The 25,177-nt window shown below is 29.8% G+C and overlaps 3 protein-coding genes across 3 annotated transcripts; 2 read left to right on the top strand and 1 right to left on the bottom strand.

The window, feature by feature from the left end:
* The first annotated feature begins 5,924 nt into the window (after positions 1-5,924).
* On the top strand, positions 5,925-8,635 carry LOC123660811 (N-alpha-acetyltransferase 30-like). Its single transcript, XM_045595846.1, has 2 exons — positions 5,925-6,989; positions 8,092-8,635. Exons 1-2 carry the CDS (start codon positions 6,282-6,284, stop codon positions 8,254-8,256), a joined length of 873 nt encoding a protein of 290 aa, XP_045451802.1. The 5' UTR covers positions 5,925-6,281; the 3' UTR covers positions 8,257-8,635.
* A 418-nt stretch (positions 8,636-9,053) lies between these two features.
* LOC123660810 (NEDD8-activating enzyme E1 regulatory subunit) lies at positions 9,054-10,702 on the bottom strand. The gene has a single exon (XM_045595845.1). It carries the CDS (start codon positions 10,700-10,702, stop codon positions 9,095-9,097), a length of 1,608 nt encoding a protein of 535 aa, XP_045451801.1. The 3' UTR covers positions 9,054-9,094.
* A 1,037-nt stretch (positions 10,703-11,739) lies between these two features.
* Positions 11,740-24,752, top strand: LOC123660820 (transmembrane protein 185A). The gene is made up of 8 exons (XM_045595852.1): positions 11,740-11,823; positions 18,751-19,026; positions 19,112-19,288; positions 20,278-20,485; positions 21,582-21,711; positions 22,008-22,138; positions 23,565-23,688; positions 24,291-24,752. The coding sequence occupies exons 2-8, from the start codon at positions 18,977-18,979 to the stop codon at positions 24,554-24,556; spliced, it is 1,086 nt and encodes a 361-aa protein (XP_045451808.1). The 5' UTR covers positions 11,740-11,823; positions 18,751-18,976; the 3' UTR covers positions 24,557-24,752.
* Positions 24,753-25,177: the final 425 nt, after the last annotated feature.

Genomic DNA, 25,177 nt, shown 5'->3' with positions numbered 1-25,177 from the left:
TTTGATTTAGATTTATAATAAGACCAAAAATATTTTGGGTTTTCCATAATTGAATCTTCAATAGATCGAATGTAACGATCAAAGCAATCTTTTTCCATATGTTTAGCAGTAACTCGTAATAATTTAAAGGATTTTAACTTTAACCACGATTTCTCCGTAACCACGGGGCTTACATGATAATAGTTGTTGGGGAGGGGTAAGCACCCCCTTAACCCCCTCTCCCACCTAGCCACATAAATTAGAGGCCGATTTTGTACATAATTACCAAGAGCTTATAAAAGAATTAATATATTAAGATATTTAGCAGGAGTTTTTTGGGGTGCTGATGCAAAGATTCTAAGTATTTTATATAATAGTAGAGTAAGAAGCCACTTTGACTAGGGCATTAAGAATAAGAACTGGAGCTATGAAATCTACACCAATTAACTCAATGGAAGTTGAAACAGGTATTCCTCCTCTAATGTTAAGACGCTTTATGTTAGCCCAAAGTTTTTTCTAAAAATGCTGGCAATAAACTCTTCTTTACCTGTTAGTAAGTTAACGTTAGTAGAAGAATTATCGAGTTCTGTAGTGTCTTCTAATATTATTAACGAACAATCAATAAATTCTGTAATGCTTCCGCAAATGTCAGTTATTTTTATTTTACATTTATGTCGTTTTTCATTTTGTCCCCTTTCGGGACAGGCATTTTGTCCCTTTTCGGGACAGGCAGACAAGGCATCTAAATCCATATAGCCTATTCAGACGGTATTTTACATTTAACGATAAATATCTCAAAGTCTATCTATTCTAGCTCTATTTATGGATATAAATTTGAAAGTACATATTTTGGAAAAAAATACAATTATTCTCGATATCAATAGTAAATCAGAATTGCTTAGATTATTAGATCACAAAAAAGATTTTTAAAAATTTTTACGGATGAATCCAAAAGCACCCAAGAAGTTAAGAGCCATTTCACAAAAATCAGTTACAACCACGTGATACGTGATACGTGAAGCGTATTTGTTGGAATAGATAAAAATAACAGGTATTTGAAAGTAACAAATAACAACTGTTATTCTGAATTAGAAATAACTGTTATCTAAAATAACATTAAATAACAGATACATAAATATCAAATACTTATACCAAAGAATACTATTGTTATTTGTTACCGCAACTGTTATTAACAGTCTGTTATTTCTCGAAATCTTATAATATTTCTTATCTCACTCTAGGTCATAAGTATCGCGCCTTGTAAAATAGAGAAACACTATTATATTTTATATTTACAATTACACATGTTTACCTCTCAGTTGCACTACAATGCCTATACCATGCCAAAAAGAGAAACACCTAGTATTTATTACCCCAATAATATAGTCGATAGATTCTAGGAACAAATCTCATTGAAAAATTAACTCCACGTGATCTAACTTCTCTTTTTATAACTAAACACTATATCAATCAGATGAATAGTTATATATATTATGCTGATGTATGCTATCTGGATGTGACTGAGGAGCTACTTAGAAAGTTAGAGCGTCTCCAAAATCTTGCCATAAGATTCATTTTTGGCCTGCGAAAATTTGATCGCATCTCTCACTTTCGTGCTCAGTTAAAATGGCTCCCCATTCGTCTTCGGCGTGATATGCACATCTTGTCCACCCTCTTCAATATCCTTCATGATCCTAATGCTCCGTTGTATCTTCAATCCCGATTTCACCTCCTGCCCTCTCCTACTCGTTCCAGGCGCAGTGGGCTGAAATTCACGTTTCATAGACATTCAAATTTATTTTTTCAAGTGACGCTTTTTTTGCTTGAATGCGATTGAGAATAACTGCTATATGCCTTATATAATGAACTTTCAGGTTTATAGTCGTAAACAGCGCACTTAGAATTTTTTTTTTAAAAATTTGTATGGAGTCGACATAATAAATGATGATATCTCCATAATCGCACAATTGCGCCTAATATCCTCTTAGGTTATTAAAATATAAATTATTTTTGATTTTTTGACATACTTCATGCTGCGGTCAAGCGTGCGTTTTTTTTTTTAAAATCTTTAAAAAATTTATCAATTTTGTTTTCTTATTTTTTGGTTTTTAACTAATATCAAGATTTACATGGGTGTATATATACTTTACATTTACTCAAATTAGTTGTGTGCTAAATTAGAAAGTGAAATTCATTAAAAACCATAAAAAGGTTTAATTATTACAATAAAAATATAATATGATAAAATTAAATAAGGCTATGAATATATTATTTTTATTATTGCCTTTTCTGTATCGCTATCTTCAGAGCCGAACTCAAAGTTAAAGTTTATTTCAGCAATATCCCTAAACTGGAATTCAGGTGTTTGAAAATTCAGCAGATCCAATGTTTCAGCAAACACATTTTTCTTTTTCTTTTTCTTTGCATTCATTCGTTAGGTCTTACTGCTGAAATATGTGGATCGCACGAATTATTATCATTTCAGCCTAATACAGTCCACAGCTGAACATAGGCCTCACAAGTTCACGCCAAAAATGGCGTGACCTCATGTGTTTTGCCCATAGTCACCACGCTAGGCAGGCGGATTGGTGACCGCAGGGCTGGCTTTGTCGCAGCGAAGATGCTGCTGCCCGTCTTCGGCCTGTGTATTTCAAAGCCAATACTTAGATGAATCTTTGGATCAGAATTGGATTCGGATCAGATGAATCTTCGGAAAGAAAATCTTCGGATCAGATCTTCATCTAGTTCAGTGATAGCCGCAAACTTTACATGAAATTCAAAAAATTGTCGTGCAGTGTTCCCGTCGTTAGTTGTGCCATAACCTTATCTTAAGACATCGATTAATAGGTTAGTTCCGTTTTGAACTTGGCTTGGATAGGTTCCGTTCTTGCATCCACTGCGGCTTTCTCACTTTCTCTTCTAGCAGACCACTTCTTAATATCTAATTTATATGAAAAAGACATTCGATCATGTTTATGCGCACATATAGTGAAGAAAGTCCGAACTCCATCAAGTCATCTTCTGTAGATTTCTGATTCGAAGATTTTCTGTAATTTTGCAAGCCATAACTTCACGTTAATCCATCAATGTTTCGAAATTTAAAGAATATGCGCACATAACTACTGAACGGTATGTAGAATTATACAACTGGTACTACATGCCATCAACAGTGCACATGATACTGCTTCATGGAACCGAAATTATCGCTTGTAACGCAATACTACCGATTGGGAATTTATCTGAAGAGACTTTAGAAGCGAGGAACAAAGACTTCAGAAAATTCAGAGAACATCACTCACGTAAGAAGAGCAGACTATGTTCCAATGAAGATATTTTAATTTGCCTTCTTCTTTCGGCCGATCCACATATTTCAGCAGTAAGACCCAACGAATGAATGCAAAGAAAAAGAAAAATGTGTTTGCTGAAACATTGGATCTGCTGAATTTTCAAACACCTGGATTCCAGTTTAGGGATATTGCTGAAATAAACTTTAACTTTGAGTTCGGCTCTGAAGATAGCGATACAGAAAAGGCAATAATAAAAATAATATATTCATAGCCTTATTTAATTTTATCAAATTATATTTTTATTGTAATAATTAAACCTTTTTATGGTTTTTAATGAATTTCACTTTCTAATTTAGCACACAACTAATTTGAGTAAATGTAAAGTATATATACACCCATGTAAATCTTGATATTAGTTAAAAACCAAAAAATAAGAAAACAAAATTGGTAAATTTTTTAAAGATTTTTAAAAAAAAAACGCACGCTTGACCGCAGCATGAAGTATGTCAAAAAATCAAAAATAATTTATATTTTAATAACCTAAGAGGATATTAGGCGCAATTGTGCGATTATGGAGATATCATCATTTATTATGTCGACTCCATACAAATTTTTTAAAAAAAAATTCTAAGTGCGCTGTTTACGACTATAAACCTGAAAGTTCATTATATAAGGCATATAGCAGTTATTCTCAATCGCATTCAAGCAAAAAAAGCGTCACTTGAAAAAATAAATTTGAATGTCTATGAAACGTGAATTTCAGCCCACTGTGAGGCGCCCTGGCAGAGAAGCTATGTTAGATATACCGAAATGTAACACAAAATTTAAGTTAAATTCATTTACGGTACGCGCCTCCGTACTATGGAACAATCTCCCAAGTGACATCAGAACTAGTCCTTCCCTTGTTTCCTTTAAATATAAATTAAAGAAACACTTGCTTTCACTAGCAAATGTGTAATCATCTATAGAATATGTATGTATTTACGTATGTATTGTAGTGAGTTTTTATATGTTTAAGTATGTGTACAAGTGTATTTTTGTATTTTGGTATGTATCTATTCATGTATTTGTTAGTATGTAGTATATTATATATATATGTGTGTATATGTGTATATGTATGTATGTGTATATGTATGTGTAGTGTACGTATATGTATATATATATATATATATATTTGAATATATATGTATAGATTTATCAAATTTATTATCTTTTCTTTTTTTTTACGTTTTTTTTTCTTGTTCTTTGTAAATCTTCTTCCACTGTTTGCCCGCTATATTAAACACTTACTCATGACCATGGGTTGACTGGAAGAAATCTCTTTCAGAGATAAGTCCACCTTTGCCATAAATATTATTCTTATGTTGTTTTTACATGTATTTTTTGAGTGCAATAAAGTATATATATATATATATATATATATATATATATATAGTTTTTGAGATATCGTCGTTAGAAGTAATTAGCAGCGAAACATTCAAATCTCGGCGAGCCAGCGTTCTTTCCTTGAGATACCTAAGGCGAGTCATTCCCCTCTGCTCCGCATCGCTCGACTGCCTGCTCATGCTATATATTTGAAAAATTCTCTCACTGTCGGGAAGCTACACTATCCGCGGGTGACATAGGCTATATTACATTTTCAAAAAAATTAGGAAACAATAAAAAAATTGAAATTTTTCTTAAATATCCGTGCGAAGCCGGCGCGAGATACTAGTTTAGTTATAAAAAGAGAAGTCATAGAATCACGTGGCCATTAAAGAAAAACTGTGGCAGTGTGGCTTGACTTATTGGGCGTGTAATAAATCGAATAAAAATACTCAAGGCTTGGCCTAAAGATCTAGATACCAGGCCATAAGCTCCAAAAAAAAAACTTATTGGGCGTGTTCCACTAAATGCCCTCGTATGGATTGGAGTAAAACATTAATTCAATATGGATTCGCGTAGTAGAACGCACTGATTATTTCCCGATAAAAAATATTAAAATATTAATAATTTATTATTGAGTTATTATAGCTCATTAATTCTTTCGGTTGCCATCTGCGCGTGTCATGCGCAGTCGATATGTATAAATAAAAATATTCAATACTGCCATTTTTAAGCCAAAAGAGGATTTCTTTTTTAGGTGCTGGCATTGTAGCACCCAATTTTGATTTTGATTTTTCTCAAAAACGAGGACACGCGCAAACAAATGTTATTGATCCTTTTTTTCATAAATTTTAACGCGCAAATAATTAAGTAAAACTAAATTATCATAAATTATAAATTTATAATTCTGGGTGCAACTTCATAAACCTGGTAACAACCGCGAAATTGTAATATTTTGACGTCGTTAATCTCGGTGTTGGATGCAATAATGTAATTTACATTCTTAAAATATAATATATAAACCACATTGTTTTTAAATGCGCGTCATTGAAGTTACATAGATTAATCCTGACTTCGGATATAAATAACATTTGCTCAGAAAATAAAATAAATACTCCCTGTCGCCCAGAAGAAATATTAGCCAATCCAAGATTTTTTAAACCATTATTCAAATTTATATGTTCGTCGATAAAGAAGATATAATAAAGAAAAAATATGAAATTTAGAAGATTTTGTTTATAATTATATAATATTATTGTCTTATTTTTAATATGTAAAAATGTGTACAGTTTAGAGCGAAGGACTCGAATCCAGCTCTGAATAAATTAAAAAAAAGTCATCATTTTTGCAATGTGATTGTGGAGAGATTAAACTTGGACTTATTGTAAATTTAATATTTTCCTTGAATATTTTCGTATGTCCCGTTTTGAATTACTCATTTTTCTATAGTAATCAATTATAAAATAAGAACAGAAATTAGCAGTCACGTTTTCTATCGTAGTCATAGTAATACATTTATACCAAGATGTCGGTAATAATCTTACGATTTTGACAAGAAAATGTTTGTATAGTAATAAAATGCTTTTCTGTAATTGATACGAGCTTATGATTGTTTAGATGTTTAGATAGGATAGATAGAATAACACCAATATGAGTCAACTCGCGGAAGAAAATTTGCAAAATATCAATTGCAGTCAGAAAAATGCAAGTATGAAAAATAAAAATAAAATGGCCAAAGATCCTCCGGAAACGACTGAAGATACAAAAACGTGGAATGAGAACAAATTAAGTGAGGCATTAGTTAAAACTCTTCATATTAACAGTCTTAATAGTAACTTAACGAATGGATCGAGTGACCATTCTAAAGATAGTGACAATGTTTTAAATGTAGAACCTATAATAGCACAAGACGCAGCACCTAGTGAAGTCAAAACGAATGTAAATAGTGTACAGTGTAGTGATGTGAAAACGAGGCAACATCCCGAAAATGACTCCTTAGAGGTCAGATGTAGTAAGTTGGACAAAATTGAAGACCTTGAACATGCAATGCTCCAAGAACACTCCGAAAAAATTGAAATTATTTCTTACGAATCTGAATTACAAATGCCAGAAATTATGAGACTCATCCAAAAAGATTTATCAGAACCTTATTCTATCTACACATATAGATATTTTATTCATAACTGGCCTAAACTATGCTTCTTGGCAAGTCATGAAGGCAAATGTATTGGTGCCATCGTTTGTAAGCTAGATATGCATAGAAATAATGTCAAAAGGGGATACATCGCTATGCTGGCTGTTGATGAAAAATACAGGAAAAAGAAGATAGGTTCTAGATTAGTACAGAAAGCAATAAGGGTAAGAAAAATACACAATATATTTATATGTTTTTTGATGACAAGTTTTTGTGAACAAAATTGCAACGTAGGAATATTTCCGTAATTGAAAAATTTGGTACTATACTCGGCACTAAATAAGAAGCCCGTTTTTGACATTTGACAAATACTCTGAACATAATTTGGTACAAAATTGTAACAAACAATAATAGAATTTATATTAACACTGTTTTTAAAAATTATGTACATTTTTGGCACGTTAAATAATATGATAGAATAAATTAGGAGTACTCTTTTACTTACTTTGCACTTACTTTATAGTAGCATGCAATTTCTAATTACTAGGAAATGTCTCAAAAACAATTACATTCTGTCTTTTTTTTATACTATTATTTTTTTATTACTGAATTTCACCAGCTTCATTTGATTTCAATCGTAATTAAATATTGTGTAGTGATCTTTACTGAAAAAAAAAAGAGCTTTGTGCTCGAAGCCGTAAATAAAATATAGCAGTAAAATTGAAAAAATTGTTTCATTATAATGATTGAAATTCGTGCAACATTAAAAAATAATATAAAAATAAAAAATAAAGACAAATTGACCTTTTGTACCATATTATTATTTCAAATTACCTACAATATTAAAGTTTAAGTTAAATTTCTGATCAAAATTTTAATTACATGCACTTTATATAACATAATCAAATCGTAAAAGAGTCGTATGGTTATTTCACTATTTACGTCCCGATGACAAATGACAAAATGGGCCTATTATTTCGTGATGACTATAGTAATAAATGAAACTAAAATGTGAACTGACTTACACTCAAACATTTTCTTTAATTCAATACATATTGTCTTTATTAATTAGATTTTAATAAGAATACAAAATTTTTTACTCTTTGCAAGACACACATCATAAACAAAAACTTTAGGCAGCCTATTATATGCAATCTTGAGAAGTATGATGTAATATGTGTCAATTCAGATTATTTTTATGGCTTTTGCTTGTTGGGAATGATAATGCTAACATCCAATAGTTTAAATTAAATGTCCATAAAGTGGTCTAAATTATCACTTGTAATCTCTAATCTTTGTAATCTAAAATCTTTTTTGTTTTTTCAGGCAATGATAGAAGACAATGCTGATGAAGTTGTGTTAGAAACAGAAATCACAAATAAACCTGCACTTAAACTTTATGAAAACTTAGGTTTCGTGAGAGACAAACGCTTATTTCGATACTATTTAAATGGTGTAGACGCATTGCGGTTAAAATTATGGCTAAGATGAAATAAGTAAGCAACCGATGAGAGATCCTCAATGCTGTGTTGTAAAACTATGGCTGTTTCACAGTCTTGTGCATATATATTATTGAAATCCTACTGTTGTTATAATGTATCATAAGCCTGCCATGTGGATTTTAGCCAAATGTATAGTTTGTTTTATTTTTTTTTTTTATCATGTGATGTTATTTTATCTAATTTATGAGTTGGAAATTGTTAATGAAAATATTTACAACAATTTTTTTTAAAACCTCTGCAACTAAATTGATTGATATCCTATCTGGAAATACACAACTTTGAAGAACAATATTGTGTCTATTTTAACCCCTGTGGCCTGTCATTTGTTATTTTCAAATTACAAATAATAAATTTTTATTTTATCTGGATGTGTGATACTTATTGTACTGTATGTAAGTTTGTAAAAAATAAATAAAAATTATATAATTTAGTATTTACATAAATCATGTTAAGTTCATTATTCAAATTGTCGGAGTTAACCCTATGCTAAATCTTTGATCTAGATTTAAATCAATTACAAAAGAATCATATCAGTAAAATTCAGTTTTAGTTCAGTTCAGTCAGTTTGAAGTCACATTGCTTATGTATTTTTTTTTTCATATATCATTATTGTAGTTAAACCTCGGAGCTTTCAGTAATTAAACTCCAATTGCAGTGATATTTTGAAAAGTAAATTACATATGAAAAGATTTTATTTATAAGGTAATTGTAGCACTAAAAATACATCTTTAAAAAAGTTCTTTATTACTTAGAGCTAATACTACATGCAATTAAAAAAAACCAAAGTATTTTATCAGATTTTAATTCAATTTATAGAAAAAGCTACATTAAAATGTGAAAGTGGCGGTATTAGTTGAAGCACCATCGTAAATAAATGTGTTATTAACAGGTTTGTATTGTTTGGTTATAATTTTAATAGCTTCATGTGCAATACATCCTCCTAGAAAAGCTGAAACACTATGAATTTCAGCCCCACCGTATCTACACATTTCATGAATATGATCATCCTTAGGAAATGGTGTACAAGATATGTCACTCAGTAGTTTCGTAACACATGTTTTTAGCTTGGCAATATCTCCCTCTGGTTCCCACTCACCAGGAGCTCTGCAATGTTCAGATTGAAACCTCTCAGCAGATCTTAATAGAATATAATGGACCATCATAACATCTGGTTCTTCTAAATATCTTGCTATATATGATGTCACTGGATTCCCTAATCGATACTCATCCACTATGTTTGAACCTTTGATTAAATGTAAATCATGAGCATGTCTACAAAACAGCTTCACATCAGCTTCACTAATACTGTCACAATGTAGCTGTGCAACAATTTCTTGTACTTTTCTATACACTATTTCTGCTTCCATAGCTGCTTGTGATCGATAGATACTTTGAAGTTTGACATAGTGTTCTGTAGAAGTTGTCATATCAGGTAGTACCCCTCTTAAAGGCAGTTTGCCTTTTCCTTCAGCTTCAACAAAACCTTTTAGTGCCGAACACATGATCCAAAATGGTGAACTTTCTTTAGTTAAATTAATTGCAGAACTACTATAAATTAGGTCTTGAATTTTTACAGGCAAAAAAGTTGGAACTAATGCTGTGTTAACAGCTCTTAAAGCCTCTTCAAAATTTTCTTCTTCAATTGGTATACCATTTTCATCTTTCTTAAAGAACTCTCGAATAACATCTTTAACTTCGTTTTTTTCTTTTCTACTCATAGGCCACCTATTTTGATTTGTAATTTGCCATTTCTGAACTGCTTTGTATAAAATGACAATCCAAGGTATGTGGCCATGATCTTTCAGGTCAACCGCATCTATGTTAAAGGTGTCTAAATATTCAGAAAGAACAGGAAATGGAACATCCAAACGTAAGTCTATCTGCTCATTCTCAGGATGAGTTTCTATAATTGTATGTTCTTTCATTTGTATTCTAAAAGATCCTAAAAACCCAACAGATCTACATAACACAAAAGGTACATTGATATCCCACAAATGCTGTGCCAAATCCTGTATAGTCTTTTCGGTGATGGATGTTGCTATTACAACACTAAATGATTTAAAAAAATCAGGGTTGTCACGTAGAATTTGTTCTGCTGGTTCATACACAGCATGCCCTTGTACAGCTGGATTTAATTCTAATAAAAGTCGGAGAGTTTCAGAGCCTCTATTGAGCCCTTTACTGGAACATTCTAAAAAAAAGTTACAACCAATATCTTCATCACTTACTATATTGTGGTCAACTATAGTAACCGCTCCAACACCGGGTAACACAATCGACTTCAATATCTCAGTACCTAGAGCAGTAGCATTTATTAAACATATATGTCCATTTTCAAGTGCAGCCTGACCATGGTCTCCCCAAAGTCGTAATTGCCGGTCATATTGCTTATTCTTTTCACTTTGTTCTGGCGATTTAGGAGACGGAGAAGCCATATCTTAAATAAGAATCTTACAAATTTACTTTTATATTTGTTTATCTATAAAAAACTCTGTAATATCTTTAATGTTCTTTACTTAAATATTTTTAGCGTTTTCTTAAATATAAACTTTTGACAAATTTAAGTTAATAAATATTAGATTGACAGTTGTCACTTGTCACAGTAGTGAGTAGATGTTTAGTATGTAGTATGTACGAGTACCTACTATTTTTGGTAATTTTTTTTTCTTGCAAACTAGACATTTTTATTTATATTTTCTTTAATCGTCATCTAAGTTTAATTAACTATTTCTCATAATAGACATATTAATATAAATAAAAAATTGAATACTTTAACGCTTCAGTCTGTAATATCCCACAACTGGGCATAGGCCTCTTTCCCCATGTAGGAGAAGGATCAGAGCTTAATCCACCACGCGGCTCCAATGTGGGTTGCCGGATATATTCCCGACTATGAGTAACGATCGCTATCAGGTGTACATGAGAACAACCAGGACCGACGGCTTTACGTGCTCTCCGAGGGACGGTGGGGAGTCCCACAAGGACTGCTCAAACACCCAGACCACGGCAAACACTTGTATGGCCAATACAAATGTTTGTCATGTGCGGGGATCGAACCCGCAACCGCCAACGCAACAGATACAATCCATGGCTGTAACCGTTGCGCCAACGCGGCGTCTTTAAATACTTTAACACTGCTGATAAATTTGGGTAGTAATTATTTTGTTTTCACGTGCAAGTAGTAGCAGTTCATCATTCATCATCATCATTACAGCCTAAACAGTCCACTGCTGGACATAGGCCTCCACAAGTTTACGCCAAAAATAACGTGAACTCATGTGTTTTGCCCATAGTCACCACGCTGGGCAGGCGGGTTGGTGACCGCAGTACTGGCTGTAGTAGCAGTTACATATTCCAAATTATATTTTACATAAACCTTAAAGTTTAAAAAATCCTAAATTCCTAAACGACATTGAAGTGAAACATAGAGCAACACGGAGAAGTCATAGATCTTTTTTTTACTATATCTATGGGAGAAGTGAAAAAATAGCGAAATGACGTTTTCATAAGTCATTGATAAGTCATAACCACAGAGCAGATTACTTTGAATATATAGGTACAGTAGGGCGACACTTTTTTTGCTATACTTTGTATACCAAACTTGAAATTTTATATAAATTGGCAAAATTGTACGTCAAAATGAAAAAATTTAAACGTCGGAAACGTCGTAATTGTCAAATTTTGACTCGAACAATTATTTCCTAACCGCCATATTATATTGCAACCACCGAGTAACCACGCCCGGAATTTTGGATTTTTAGTTTTTACTGCATATATATTTTCTGAGCCCTAATACTTTATTGTGAGAATATTATTCGTCGCTTCTAGGGATTTACTATGGGTTTGTATTTGAACCCGAATCATTGGTCTTTTTGGTCGAACGAAGTAATTTTGCTTTTGAAAATAAGTTCTTAATATCTATATCAACAGAAAAAATAATAGTATTTTATAGTTATACCTATATTTTTTATTACTTATACTATATTTTTCTGTTTTCATTCCTTTAGAAAATACAGTGAAACGTAATGTGAGATATCAAAAATGTACTATTTGTGGTCTAAAGAGGACCCCTGGACTGAAGCCAATATATTTTTAAAGAAGTTTCCACTTGATCCAGATCGGTTAGTGTAAATATTACTATGCTCTGTGGTGTTAACAATAGAACAATACAATATTTAAATAAATTCTACTTAAAATCTTTATAACAGTAAATAGCTAACTGTAGTTATAAAGTAACATTAAAGTATTATACATACTTATGTATACTAGAAAACTAGTTGTAGACTATGTACAATTTAAACTTTTAATTTAAATTGACGATTAAAATTCTACTCTCAGGTGTCATTCTTGGGTCAAAGCAGTTGGGAATGAAGACTGCTTACATACCCGTTAAAAAATTGCATGAAATTAAATATTTGTGTGGATATCACTTTGAAAAAAGTATTTTAATACAAAGGGCAATAGATTAATTAAAAATGCTATTCCAACATTAAATTTGTCACAACCATTGGATGACAGACTTTTGGTAGATTTTCCTTTATATGGTGAAGAAAAAGAAAAATCTCAAGTCTTGAAAGGTGCAAATTTTTTTTATATGTTTATGATAATTATAAATTACATTACAATTATTTTTTCTCGATGTTCTTGTTTAGCTATTTGTCTAGCCTTATTTCTGGTTCATAATATGCTAATTGATGTTTATGATAAATTCTTTTTTATTTTCTAGTTTTCAAGATATAACAAATTCAGAGAATGTGCAATGGAATGAAAATATTTTATCTAAAAGTGAGTAAACTACTTTATTATATTATATTTATTTATGTTATGTTGTTAGAAGTAACAAGTGTTTTTAAGAGGTACAGCATCTTGTCAGTTCATGTTTGGTTATGTAATATATTTTTAATGATGGATAAAATTAAGATTTTTATTGTTAATTAAATGAACTTACTTATAATTTTAATAACTTGCTGTTGCAAGTCTTATACATTTTTAATAAGTGACAAAAAGTTTTCTTGAAAACAATGTCTTGTTGTTTCAAAAACTCTGTCTTACTAAGTATGTACTGGAAATTTAAAAAAAAATAAAGATGAGATTATATAAAAGTCATACAAATGTTCACAATTGTACTGTATAGAAAAAGATAATTTTTAAATATATTTTGTACTGATAATGGCAGTACAATCTCAGTTGTAATAAATATCATATAATAGATTATTGTTAGTCAATGTTCTAAAAAATCATCTGACATATGTTTAATTTATTATTTATACATTTACCTAGATAATATTGGCCCTTAGATATCAGATATCTAAGGCTGATTGATATACATATCGCTGATAAAATGAGAGATATATGTAAAACACTTTCTGAGAATCTTTAATATCTTTTAACACATATATGCAACGATTCACAACATATGATACAAATGATCCAATGCAGTATAAGATTTTTAGTTTTATTTTTCTATAAAATGATTATGAATAACACCTTCGGAAAATACAACAAGATAAGTAATCATTAACTTTAATTTTAAAATAAAAATAATTTCATATCAAATCTATACTATTAGTATAAAGCTGAAGAGTTTGTTTTCTTGAACGCGCTAATCTCTGGACTTACTGGACCAATTTGAATTTTTTTTCAGTATTTGATAGCCCATTTATCAAGGAAGGCTAGGGCTATAGGCTATATATTATCACGCAAAGACCAATAAGAGTGGACCACCAATGAAGAATGTTTCAAAATCGGATTATTTCCTTCTGAGACCTTCCCCAGCTAGCCCAAAGTAACTATCCCACGTGGAAAAAGTTGCGGGTAGAAGCTAGTAGAAAATAAAATTTAGATAATTTAAGTGTGAGTAAATAATGGAAAATGTAAAAAAAAAAATTAACAAGTAATAGATACTAGATATATTTAGATATTGTACTACTATTTTTCAGATGCTGAATACAGCTTTCTCCCTTTGCCCTCTACTTCGCAGGCACCACAAGGACTTACTTTTGAAAAAAGACTAGGTAAGAATAACAAATGAAAATTTCACAGTTTTGATTACATAAAACATTAACAAGTAACATGTCTACTATAAGCATATAGCTAACTAGCATTTAATTTTATGACACAAGTTCACTTTATTATATAAAATATTTCTCTAACTGTATATGTTACTACATAGATAATTATAAGCAACTAAAACATTTTTATGTATTAATTTTTTTTTAAATGTTTATTTGTCTCAAAATTGAATTTTATACATTTAGATGAGTAGCCTGTTATTCCAGTTGTGCTGGTTCTATGTTCTGTTCTGGTTCTATTTGTATAATTTTCAACAATCTTTTAATGTAGCAAAGAACGTAATTCAGTATAGTTCTTTGTAGCCTACTCCTTTTTAAATTATTTTTATTGAAATTATTTTCAAATCATAATTTACAACTTCAACTACAAGGGATTAAGTTGTGGTAGTTATTAATGTAGTTATGTGGTAGACTATGTAAATAGTAGTAGTTAGTATCTATCCATAATATTATATATATATATATATATATATATATACATATATACACTGCAGGCCAATATATAATGCCAATATATATGTATATATGCCCTGAATATTCTTATAAAGAAAAAAAACATTTATTCTGTTGCACATAACATTTATTACTATTACAGTGTGTGATTAATAGAAGCACACACTCTTTCTATGGGAAAATTATTTCATTATACCTATGAATAGCCCGGTACACATTTGACTAATATCAAGCATATGAGAGTCAAATCAATTTTTAATTATACTGCTTCAATAATTTACATTTTATAAATCAAAAGTTTGTTTAGTTTTGTTAAATATGCATTAACATTAATGTTTAACATAGTTTCATTTATCTATATTTTATACATTTATATATATATATATATATTTCGATATTATACTATTAAAGTATAGTATAGTTTAAAAAATCGAATGACAAAATAATTTATTTAGATATAGCTCTTTCCTTAGTAATCAAATACGTATATTTTATTGTTATAATATTTCAAGTAAATTGAAGAAAAAGGGAAAAAAATAATAATTACATTCAATGATTCCAATTGTATCATGCAATGGGCATTCCTTTGTCGTATACTTGTGTTATTATTTAAAGCAAAATTAAATACATATTAAACTGTAACGATCACTAATAAAATATATCAATATTAGCGTTGTTTAATATTGAAATAAAAATAATAAATGTATCTTAATATAATAAAAGCAATAAATTATTTTATAATATTATATTTAAGTAAAAATTTATGAAATTAAAGGAAAAATATTGTATACTTTCAACACAAAAAAATGTATATATAATAACAGGTTTTTTTTAAATTTCAGATTCTACATTAACTGAACGTGAGAAGATCCTGCTGAGTGATTATACTCAAAGTAAATTAAGCTTAAAGCGTTTGGCAGTCGAAATGCGAACTGTGAGGAAGACACTAATAAATTGTTTGTAGCTTATAACGATATTAGCGGGGTCCGCACTGACAAGCCTAATAGAAATAATAATGATGACATTCAAGTTGTTGATGAGATAGTTTATCCTGTTTTGTCTTTGCCCAATGAAATCGATTTCTTTTTATATGAAAATGATTTATGTAACTTTTTGGAGCAGCCAGTAGTATATGTTAGTGGTTATTTAGCTGCAAAATTATTAGATAGAACGAAATGTCAGTAATGTAAAGATTCGTTAAAAGTTGATAAACCAGTAGACAACTTAAACAATTATATTAGTTTTAAAGAATGGTGGAAAGATTCGAGCTCATTGTGCTTTCCTTCTAAACCTTTATGTCATTTTGTAAACAAGAGCCAAATTCATTTCAAAGCTATTATATCTCAGGACTTACAAATTAAAAATATAAAGCACTAGACTAGTTTGCAATTAAGTAATGAGCATTTTATAGAAAAAAACAAATCAATTAGTTCATAATCTTTGTTTATTATTCATTAGAAAATCATGTAAAGACAAAAATATACAATTAGAATAATGTGATCAAGACAAAGCTTAGATAACAATTTTTAAGATTCTTGTTGAATATTTATATTTATATTGTCAGTACTATAAAACAATGTTTGTAGAAAACATACATATTGGCAGTTCTTCTTGACATCTAATGTCTTTGCAATGTTTTTTGTTTTCCAAGTTTTTAAATGTGTATATTTTAGCTTAGAAACAAAAAAAAAATTCCGCTGTGGCTTCGCCCACATAGATTACGCGATTTTCGCTATTTCGTTTTCTCCCATAATCCGCTGTTCGTTTATCCACATACCATTAAATGACGTACATGGAATTGTAGCATCCCGTGAAAGAATTTTTAAAATCGGTAGTACTTTATGGAATTACCTACTACAAACATTTAATAATACAAATATAAGAATTTAGAAGATTACTCTAAATATGTTCTTATTATGTTTGTAAATCATTATGTTTTTTATTTGTATGCCTAGGATTATTATATAACGCTTTTCAGAATTGTTTTTACTTAGATAATATCTGTAAATATGTTTATGTTATGTTTGTTTGTTATTTACTGTATGTCGGATCGTTATATATGTAACGCTTAAAAATTTTAGATTTTTGTGAATATGTTATGGGTCAAATTCATCGTCTTGGTTGTTTTTGATTGATAATTACTGTTTTGCGAGATCATTTCATTTGTATCACTTTTTAAGAGATCATTTCATTTGTATCACTTTTTAAGAGTTGAATTTTTTGTGACTATGCTACGTTACGTGTTAAATCATGTTGTTTGTTAATTTTTGATAATTACTATTTGTTACTATTTATGTTGTTTTGTTAATATTTTTTTTTATGCTTTAAAATCATCTTTTTTGTTATTGGCTGACAATTACTATTAGAAACTATTTAATTTGTTTTGTAAATGTTTGTTATGCTTTTAAATCATCTTTTTTGTTATTGTTACTTACTGTTCCACGGGTTGCAGGTTCGATTCCCGCCTGAGATTGAATGTACTACGTGTATTTATATATTTATATATATATATTATTTCTGTTTATTTATTTCAATAAATGTACAGTCAGTTGTTACCTGTAACACAAGCATTAAGTTGCTTAACATAGGAATATATGACTGTGTGTATGTTATAAGATAATAATAATAACAATAATATTACACAAATAAACACAATAATAATACACTTTATTGTACACCAAAAACAGAAATAATACATATCAAAGAAAAAGAAAAAAAAAGATATTTATTTATTTATATTTATTTATTTTAATTTGTTTTATAAAGAAGTTTATGTTATGTTTGTAAATCATCTATGTTATAAGATTTATATTATATTTATTCATATTTATTGATTTTAATTTGTTTTATAAATAAGTTTATGTTATGCTTGTAAATCATCTATGTTATAAGATATTATATTATATTTATATATTTTAATTTGTTTTGTAAATAAGTTTATGCTTGTAAATCATCTATGTTATAAGATATTATAGCTATTTATTTTAATTTGATTTATAAAGAAGTTTATGTTATGTTTGTAAATCATCTATGTTATAATTAAATATTAATTAATATCTTAATAATTAAGAATTTGTTTTGTTAACATGTTTTTTATGTTTTAAATCATTTTGTTTGTTATTGTTTGATAATTAATAGTTGTTATTATTTTATTTGTTTTGTAAAAGTGTTTGTTATTGTTTGATAATTACTATTTAATTTGTTTTGTAATGGTGGATTAAGCTCCGATCCTTCTCCTACTTGAAGAAAGAGGCCTAGAATGTGCTGAGAGCTGTGGGATGTATCGCAGTATGTTTACGAAAATATAAAATTTGTTTGTTAGCTGTTGTGATCGATATGCCTTCAATAATGTAACTTTTTTGTATAACAACTTTAAATTTGAAAAGACTACCGAGAGTTTTGTCCGGCTTTTTTTCCTCTCGGCCTACACTAGGAACATTAGGTTAAATAATTTGTTGTAATATTTATTTTATAAAGCCGATGACATAATAGATAGGTGATGTCTACCGAGACACTAGTGATTAGGGCAAAATAATATGTTTGTAATGTTTAATTGTAACAATTACCTTCATTTTTGTTTAAAATGTAGATTTTTTTTTGCTGGTTAAGTGTAGTAGTACCAAGAAATTTAGTAGTAGTGTAGTATATACCAAGAAGTTTTAAATATACATTATATATATACAAAAAACCTTTTATTTTAAATAAAATTTATAAAATTAAAAATCCTGTGCTCAAAAAGTATCGATAATTTTATCGACTAATTTATCGACCTTTTTCCACACTATTATCGATTTCCGGTAGGATAACAGTAACAACACTATGCTTCATTATTACCAATTTAACGAAAAAAATAGAGCTCAACCACAAAGTTGGTACTTGAAGTATAGCAAAACCTTGAACCCGGAGCTCGACCGTGTCTATGGAGTGACACCTCTTTACTTATATACTCTTTGATATAGGTAGTCATAACCTTGGAGATTTCTGTAGTCTGTGTTCCATATTTATCATACTTTTATATATCCTTGTCTTGGTCGTAGGATATTGGTAGCACAGAGTACATTGAATAATAAGATTGGTAGGATGATAGAATCATAATCAGATTCTGTACTCAAAAATTAAAAAAAAACAAACACTACGACTACAGAAATCGTGAAATGTTATTAGATTTAGAAAATAAACAAACGAATGTGTATGGAAATGAATTTACAGACTCTTTTCCAGGATTTTAATCCTAGGTAACAAATTACATTTCAAATATATTTTATACTATAATTTATAAACAAAAAAGTGTATTAAGAATTTTGTTTTGATTTTTGTTAGCAAGTTCGTCGTTCACACTTGTTTGCTGATCTTCACGGCTTTATTAGCATTGAAATTGGATAATACTATTACTTGGTCTTACTGGGCAGTGTTTACCCCATTATGGACCTGGAAATTCCTCGTCGTTCTTGGTGCTACAGTGGGTACATATGTTTGGTGGCAGTATCCTCATTTCAGGTCTGTATTACTTGTTAAAACCAACATTTATTAAAATAATATATATTCATACATATACATTTATTTCAAACTAGCTGTGCCCGCGACTTCGTTCGCGTGGAATTTAACAAAAAGTTATTGTTCAGTTTACAGAGTTATAAAATAAATACATTTCTAAAATAAAAGTAGCTTAAGTTACTCCTTATTGACTCAGATATCTGCCAGTGAAAGTCTCGTCAAAATCGATCCGGCAATTTCAGAGATGAGCCGAAACAAACAAACAAACAGACAGACAGACAGACAAAAATTGTAATAAATGTTATTTTGGTATATGTAGTATGACTAATACATTAAATTAAAATACTAAATTGGCTGCCCAGTTTCAAAACACAGAAAGGGACAAAAATAAAATATTTATAATTATAATCGAATCATGTTCACACAACTCCATTGGAACTAAAAATGCTAAAAAATCAGTATCAAAAAATTTGTACCTTACTGTGTTTTGAAATTGGGCAGCCAAAATGTTGTTTAATTCTAATATGGTGCTTTTCTTGTTATCAACACTTATCATAAGATCTGTTTTGATTTTTATTTCCCGTATCTGTGTACTGTAAAACACCTCAGTTATGAGTTAGGATTGTGAAAACCATCTTGTGTTTGGTAATGAAGGATTATGCAGGCCTTTATTTAGCAGTAGAATATAAAAAGGCTATTATAGTGAAGTGAAAATAATAACATGAAATCTCATGTTATTATTTTCATTAGTATGCTGTTTATACAGATCTCTTGTGCTCTTATTTACCATACATAATATACTTTAACATATCAAGGCTTATATTTTGTTTTTTACAGAAGAATTAAAGCTAATACATTCAGATAAATTATACATGTACTGTCTATGTAATTTATGAGTCATCAATTTATCTTAAATATAAAATGTTATACTATACACCTCTTAAATTTTGTAAGTTTTTACTAGAAGAGTAAACTGTTTATTTCTTTTATAGGTTGGAAGGTGAAGCTTATATTCACTACAAAGCAATGTTGATAAGCCTCGCTATACATTTGATTTTACTTATGTTTGAGATGCTTGTGTGTGACCAGTTAACAACATCCCGCCATTTTTGGATATTGGTCTTTATACCATTAATTTTTATAAGCATAGTATCAATTGCCATCTGTATATGGTGTGTTAAACATGATCGTAGTTATGAGGTATGTATAAATTTGCTGAATTTCTTAATAGTATTGATTAGCCTTATTGACCATTTTTGTAAAACATTCCTTTCATAAGTTAAACCTACCAGACCAATTAAATAACTATCTATGAAACTTAAATGAAAATTTTATTTGAAATTTTTTTTTTTAATAATTTTGGACTATATTTAATATTTCAGGTTTTAATATTTTAAAAACTTACTGCTTAACTTTTTAGACTAATTAATACACAATATTTCTAAAAGTAAAAGGAAGCAATGTAGATTAAAACTATTCTTATTATGTAATCATTGGGATACGTGATTGTGTAGTTCTCAGTCCTTTTTCTTTGTTTAAAAAAATATAGCGTTATATAGGGGTTGTTCATTAATTACGTGATGTTCAAAACGGTGTAGGGGGGGAGGGGTGTTCGGAAAAATCACGAAATATCACTAGTGGGCTGTAGCGAGATGTCACGTGTATTTATTTTTCGTTAACGCGTGATTTTTAAACTAAAAAAAAACAACCAACAAACGCCCTGCAACCTTGATGACTGTCTGGAAATTTCACAATGCTTAATTTTCAAATATTAATAAGATTTGTACCTGTATTTAAAAATAGGATTCTGAAATTTTCAATGTACCTTGCACAAAAGAATACAAGTTATTTTTGGATTACGGAGGTTGGTAGTCTGAAATTTACCACACCACGAGGAGGGGTTAAAAAGTTCCTCAAAAACGTTATGTGATTAATGAACAACCCCATAAATGTTGTGATTTTTAATTAAAAAAAGGCTCATTTACACTTTATGAAAAGTATTACGATAAGTTTCTATATTATACAATTTAATTAAATCATTTTGCTATTTTACAATAATGTCATAGCTATATTAGTCCGATAAATAATATGTCATGAACATTACATAATTATGTGATAATTTCAACATTGTTTTGTTACTTATAGTCATAGAATAATTTTTGTTATGGCACATTACTTCTGGATTAGTTTCTTTTCTATTGGTCAAGTCAGTTTTGAAATAGTTTTAACAATCTCAGATAATATTAATCACAAACATAAATAATCAATAGTAGACAAATTAATGATTTATTTTCAGTTGGAACTGTTTTGTGCTGTAAATATCTTACAATTTATATTTTTGGCTCTACGATTGGACAAATTCATACTTTGGTCCTGGGAGGTTGTTTTTGTGCCGCTGTGGATACTCATGTGTCTTAGTCTAGTAGGTGAGTGTAGGTATTCTTTTATCAATCAGATGAAATATGTCACTAATTAATTTTAATTGTATTCCTATTACATATTGTAGTTAACTTCGCAACTCTACTAAAGGTTACACAATAAATATGTAAAAAACAAAAAAACAAAAAACATTCAAACTGAGTGGAAAAGTAATTTTGCACCTATTTTGCTAATTTCATTTAAATTTATATACAATGTGTAAGTCCATATTATTCAACAAAATGTGTGCTACATAAATTGTAAAAGCTTGAAAAAAATAATTTTTGATATTATTTTGTTTTAGGGGTGCTCTATAGCATAATTTTCGCAGGTATCTTATTACGATCTCCGGACGTAAATATGCAACAACGGCGGACCAGTTTTAACTCGGCTCTGGCGTACACGTTTACTGTTATACCCATATTGGTGTTTCAGGTATGTGTAACGTTTGAACGAGATATTATTTGAATTTTAAGTATTATAGGAACTAAGTTAAACTAATGTATATTTATATTTAAAAGATCTAATGCGACCGTATTATTTTATTTTGTGTCGTTTCATGTGTAAACGAAGCGTGCAAAAAAAAAACACACAAATATATATTATTAAATTTGATCATGTCATGATCTTCAGCAAAGTATTATGAATGAGCCCACAAAGGTTTCTGAGTTGTTACGACCAAAAAAAAAAGCGTAACAACGCGCGCAGGGTACAACTACTCGTAGTAATATATATAAATTACGCGTCAGTCGTCACATTGTTTGTCCGCGATGGACCCCTAAACTACTTAACCGATTTTAATCAAATTTGCATACAGTTTGATCCAACTTGAAAGATAGGCTATATTTTATTTTGGTATATTTAATTATTATATATTCAAGAAGAAAAATAAATAAAGGCGATACGAAGTTCGCCAGAGGACCTAGTAATATTTATTTTATACATTTCTACTTGTACTAAAATACGAACAACATGTAACAGAAAACTCAATTAATTTTACTATACACATATCTCTTTCTCTTCTCACGAGTTTCCTATAATACGTTTTTCACAAATCTGTCATATGGTCCGGGAGCCAGTGACAAATTTTCATGACCAATTAATTACCTCCTAATCAAAATTTCGTAAAATGCAATAGGGATTTCTATTATGAATATTCGTGACCGTCAGCTGGACTTCGTGGGTGGGGCGGGCATTGGCAGCGTCCCACGTATGGAGAATAATTTTTTTTTGTCCTTTCCTTCCACTTTAAAATTTGTCCGATTATAGTTTACCTAATATCTTGAAGGAAAAATAAAGTCAGCTGACCATAACATGGTGGATTATACGTCAGCTGGCTGCCTGAACATGAAAAAAATACATATTTTCAATGTTTTCCTCTCAACTAAAAATTTACCTTGTGATAGTTTATAATATGCTATTATGAATGAAAATTAATGTCAGCTGGCTGTATCTCAGAGGAAAGTTTGTCAGCTGGTACCCTTATAAGATGTAACAAAAAAAATTTAAGGGTACCAACTGGCAAACTTTCCAGTGAGATACAGCCAGCTGACATTAATTGTCACCCACGGAGTCGCAGCTGATGGTCGCGAATATTGATAATATTAATCCCTAAATTGAATTTTATGAAGTTTCGACTGGAAGGAAATGATTGACCAAATTTGTATCTGGCTCCTGGACATTATGTTTAAGAATAGACGTCGGCACGGTACAATTTTATTATATATAGTTTGATGTAACTGACTAAACTGATTCGAGAAAGACAGATTTAAGACAGAAAACAATAATTACTAAAATACTTACATGTAGTTTTAGTGCAACAAAGAAAATGGGTTTTAATAGTATTAATTTTGTCTACCAGGTCCTGTTAACAAATAAGCTTGACGATGACCTGGGGTTTTCATACATCGTAGTAGTCAGCCCACTGTTCGTCACTTACGCCACGCTTATTATTATGTCCTTCAGCTCCAAAGGAGGTAATAAATGTGAGTATTTCGTTTTATTTTATATATCTTTCCGGCAATAAAAGCATCATAATTTACAAACATAATTTTGTTACATTATGACGCTTTAGTTGCCGAGCAAAGATATCACTCGTAAATTTCACTTTGTATTCAATTCCTATGAAGCTTTGTTACTTCGTTGCATTGTATAATTTGAAGGATGATGTAAATATTAAAATGTAAATCGGTATGAAGTTACGTGACTTTATTGTCCATCTGTAAAATTTGTGCGCAAGATAAAACACTTAAAAAATAAATTTTGAAAATTTATGTATCCATGTAATTATTATTTTTTCTTACATTAAGAATGTTAATTTTAAACTATTTTGTTAAATGGATTATATTAGTTAATTTCAAAACATTGCAAAATCGATTTAAAATAATGTAAATGTTGTTAGGGAATTGACAAAAGTTTATAAAGTAAAAATCGGTATTTTAATTTTTAATTAACGTGTTCACTTTTACTATTTTTTGATACCTACTGGCGTAAAAAACATTTATTTTATTATTGGAAAAGGCTGTAATTCGTGATAATATTAAAATGTTTTTATGGGTCGTATATAAAGAAGGAATTGTTATTTCAGGGTGGTTCGGTATACGAAAGGATTTTTGCCATTTCCTTCTCTCGGTGTTTCCCCTTCTACAAGAATATGCAAATATAGCCTACAACAACAACGTGAATCGAGGTTCGAATGTTTTACCGACGGAACCACCAGTAAATCAGGAGCCCTACAGGGATGAAGAGACTCACAGAAAAGTGAAAGAGAGTAAAAAATCTCAAAAGAATCAAAAGAAAAACGAAGCAATGAAGCCAGTTGTGCCTGTGACGAGTATAGATATGCCGGATTGATGTTTTAATAAAATTAAATCGGTTTCAAGTGCTGAAATGTGTGTTCACTCGTTAGAAATGTATCCTTTTGCTTATCGAGCTTCAACATGTAACGAAGCAATACAAAATGTTAAGTTTGTTTAGCACTAAGCTATTTTTTTTTTCTGTTGTATGGTATTAATGGATATTAAAAAAAAATGGATTACTATCGTTTTCATTAAATGTTGATCATTTATGTTATTTATATGTTATGTATGTGTATGATACGTATGAAATCGATACATTTAATTTTATTTTTACTAACGTCATTTAAGAGCCATTTCACAAAAATCGGTAACAATCCGCGAAATTGTAATATTTTGACGTCGTTAATCTCAGTGTTGGATGCAATAATGTAATTTATATTCTTGAAATATAATAGAGCAACCTTTGTTGTAGTCCATAGTCCAATCAGAATTTTGATTTATATTATGTGTATAAAATTATTAAACTTTTCATCAGCCTCCTCCCTGGGTAAACGGTCGCAACGTATACTTTGAAGTCCTACTTTTCAATAACCTCTACGTTGAAACCATTTTAAAAAAATATCATAATATGTGGAATATAATTTTGTTGTCCACTATCATAGATTTTTATTCCATT

Source organism: Melitaea cinxia, chromosome 16 (genome assembly GCF_905220565.1).
Source record: "Melitaea cinxia chromosome 16, ilMelCinx1.1, whole genome shotgun sequence".
Taxonomy (NCBI): Eukaryota; Metazoa; Arthropoda; class Insecta; order Lepidoptera; family Nymphalidae; genus Melitaea; species Melitaea cinxia.
This window is presented reverse-complemented; position numbering and strand designations above follow the sequence as displayed.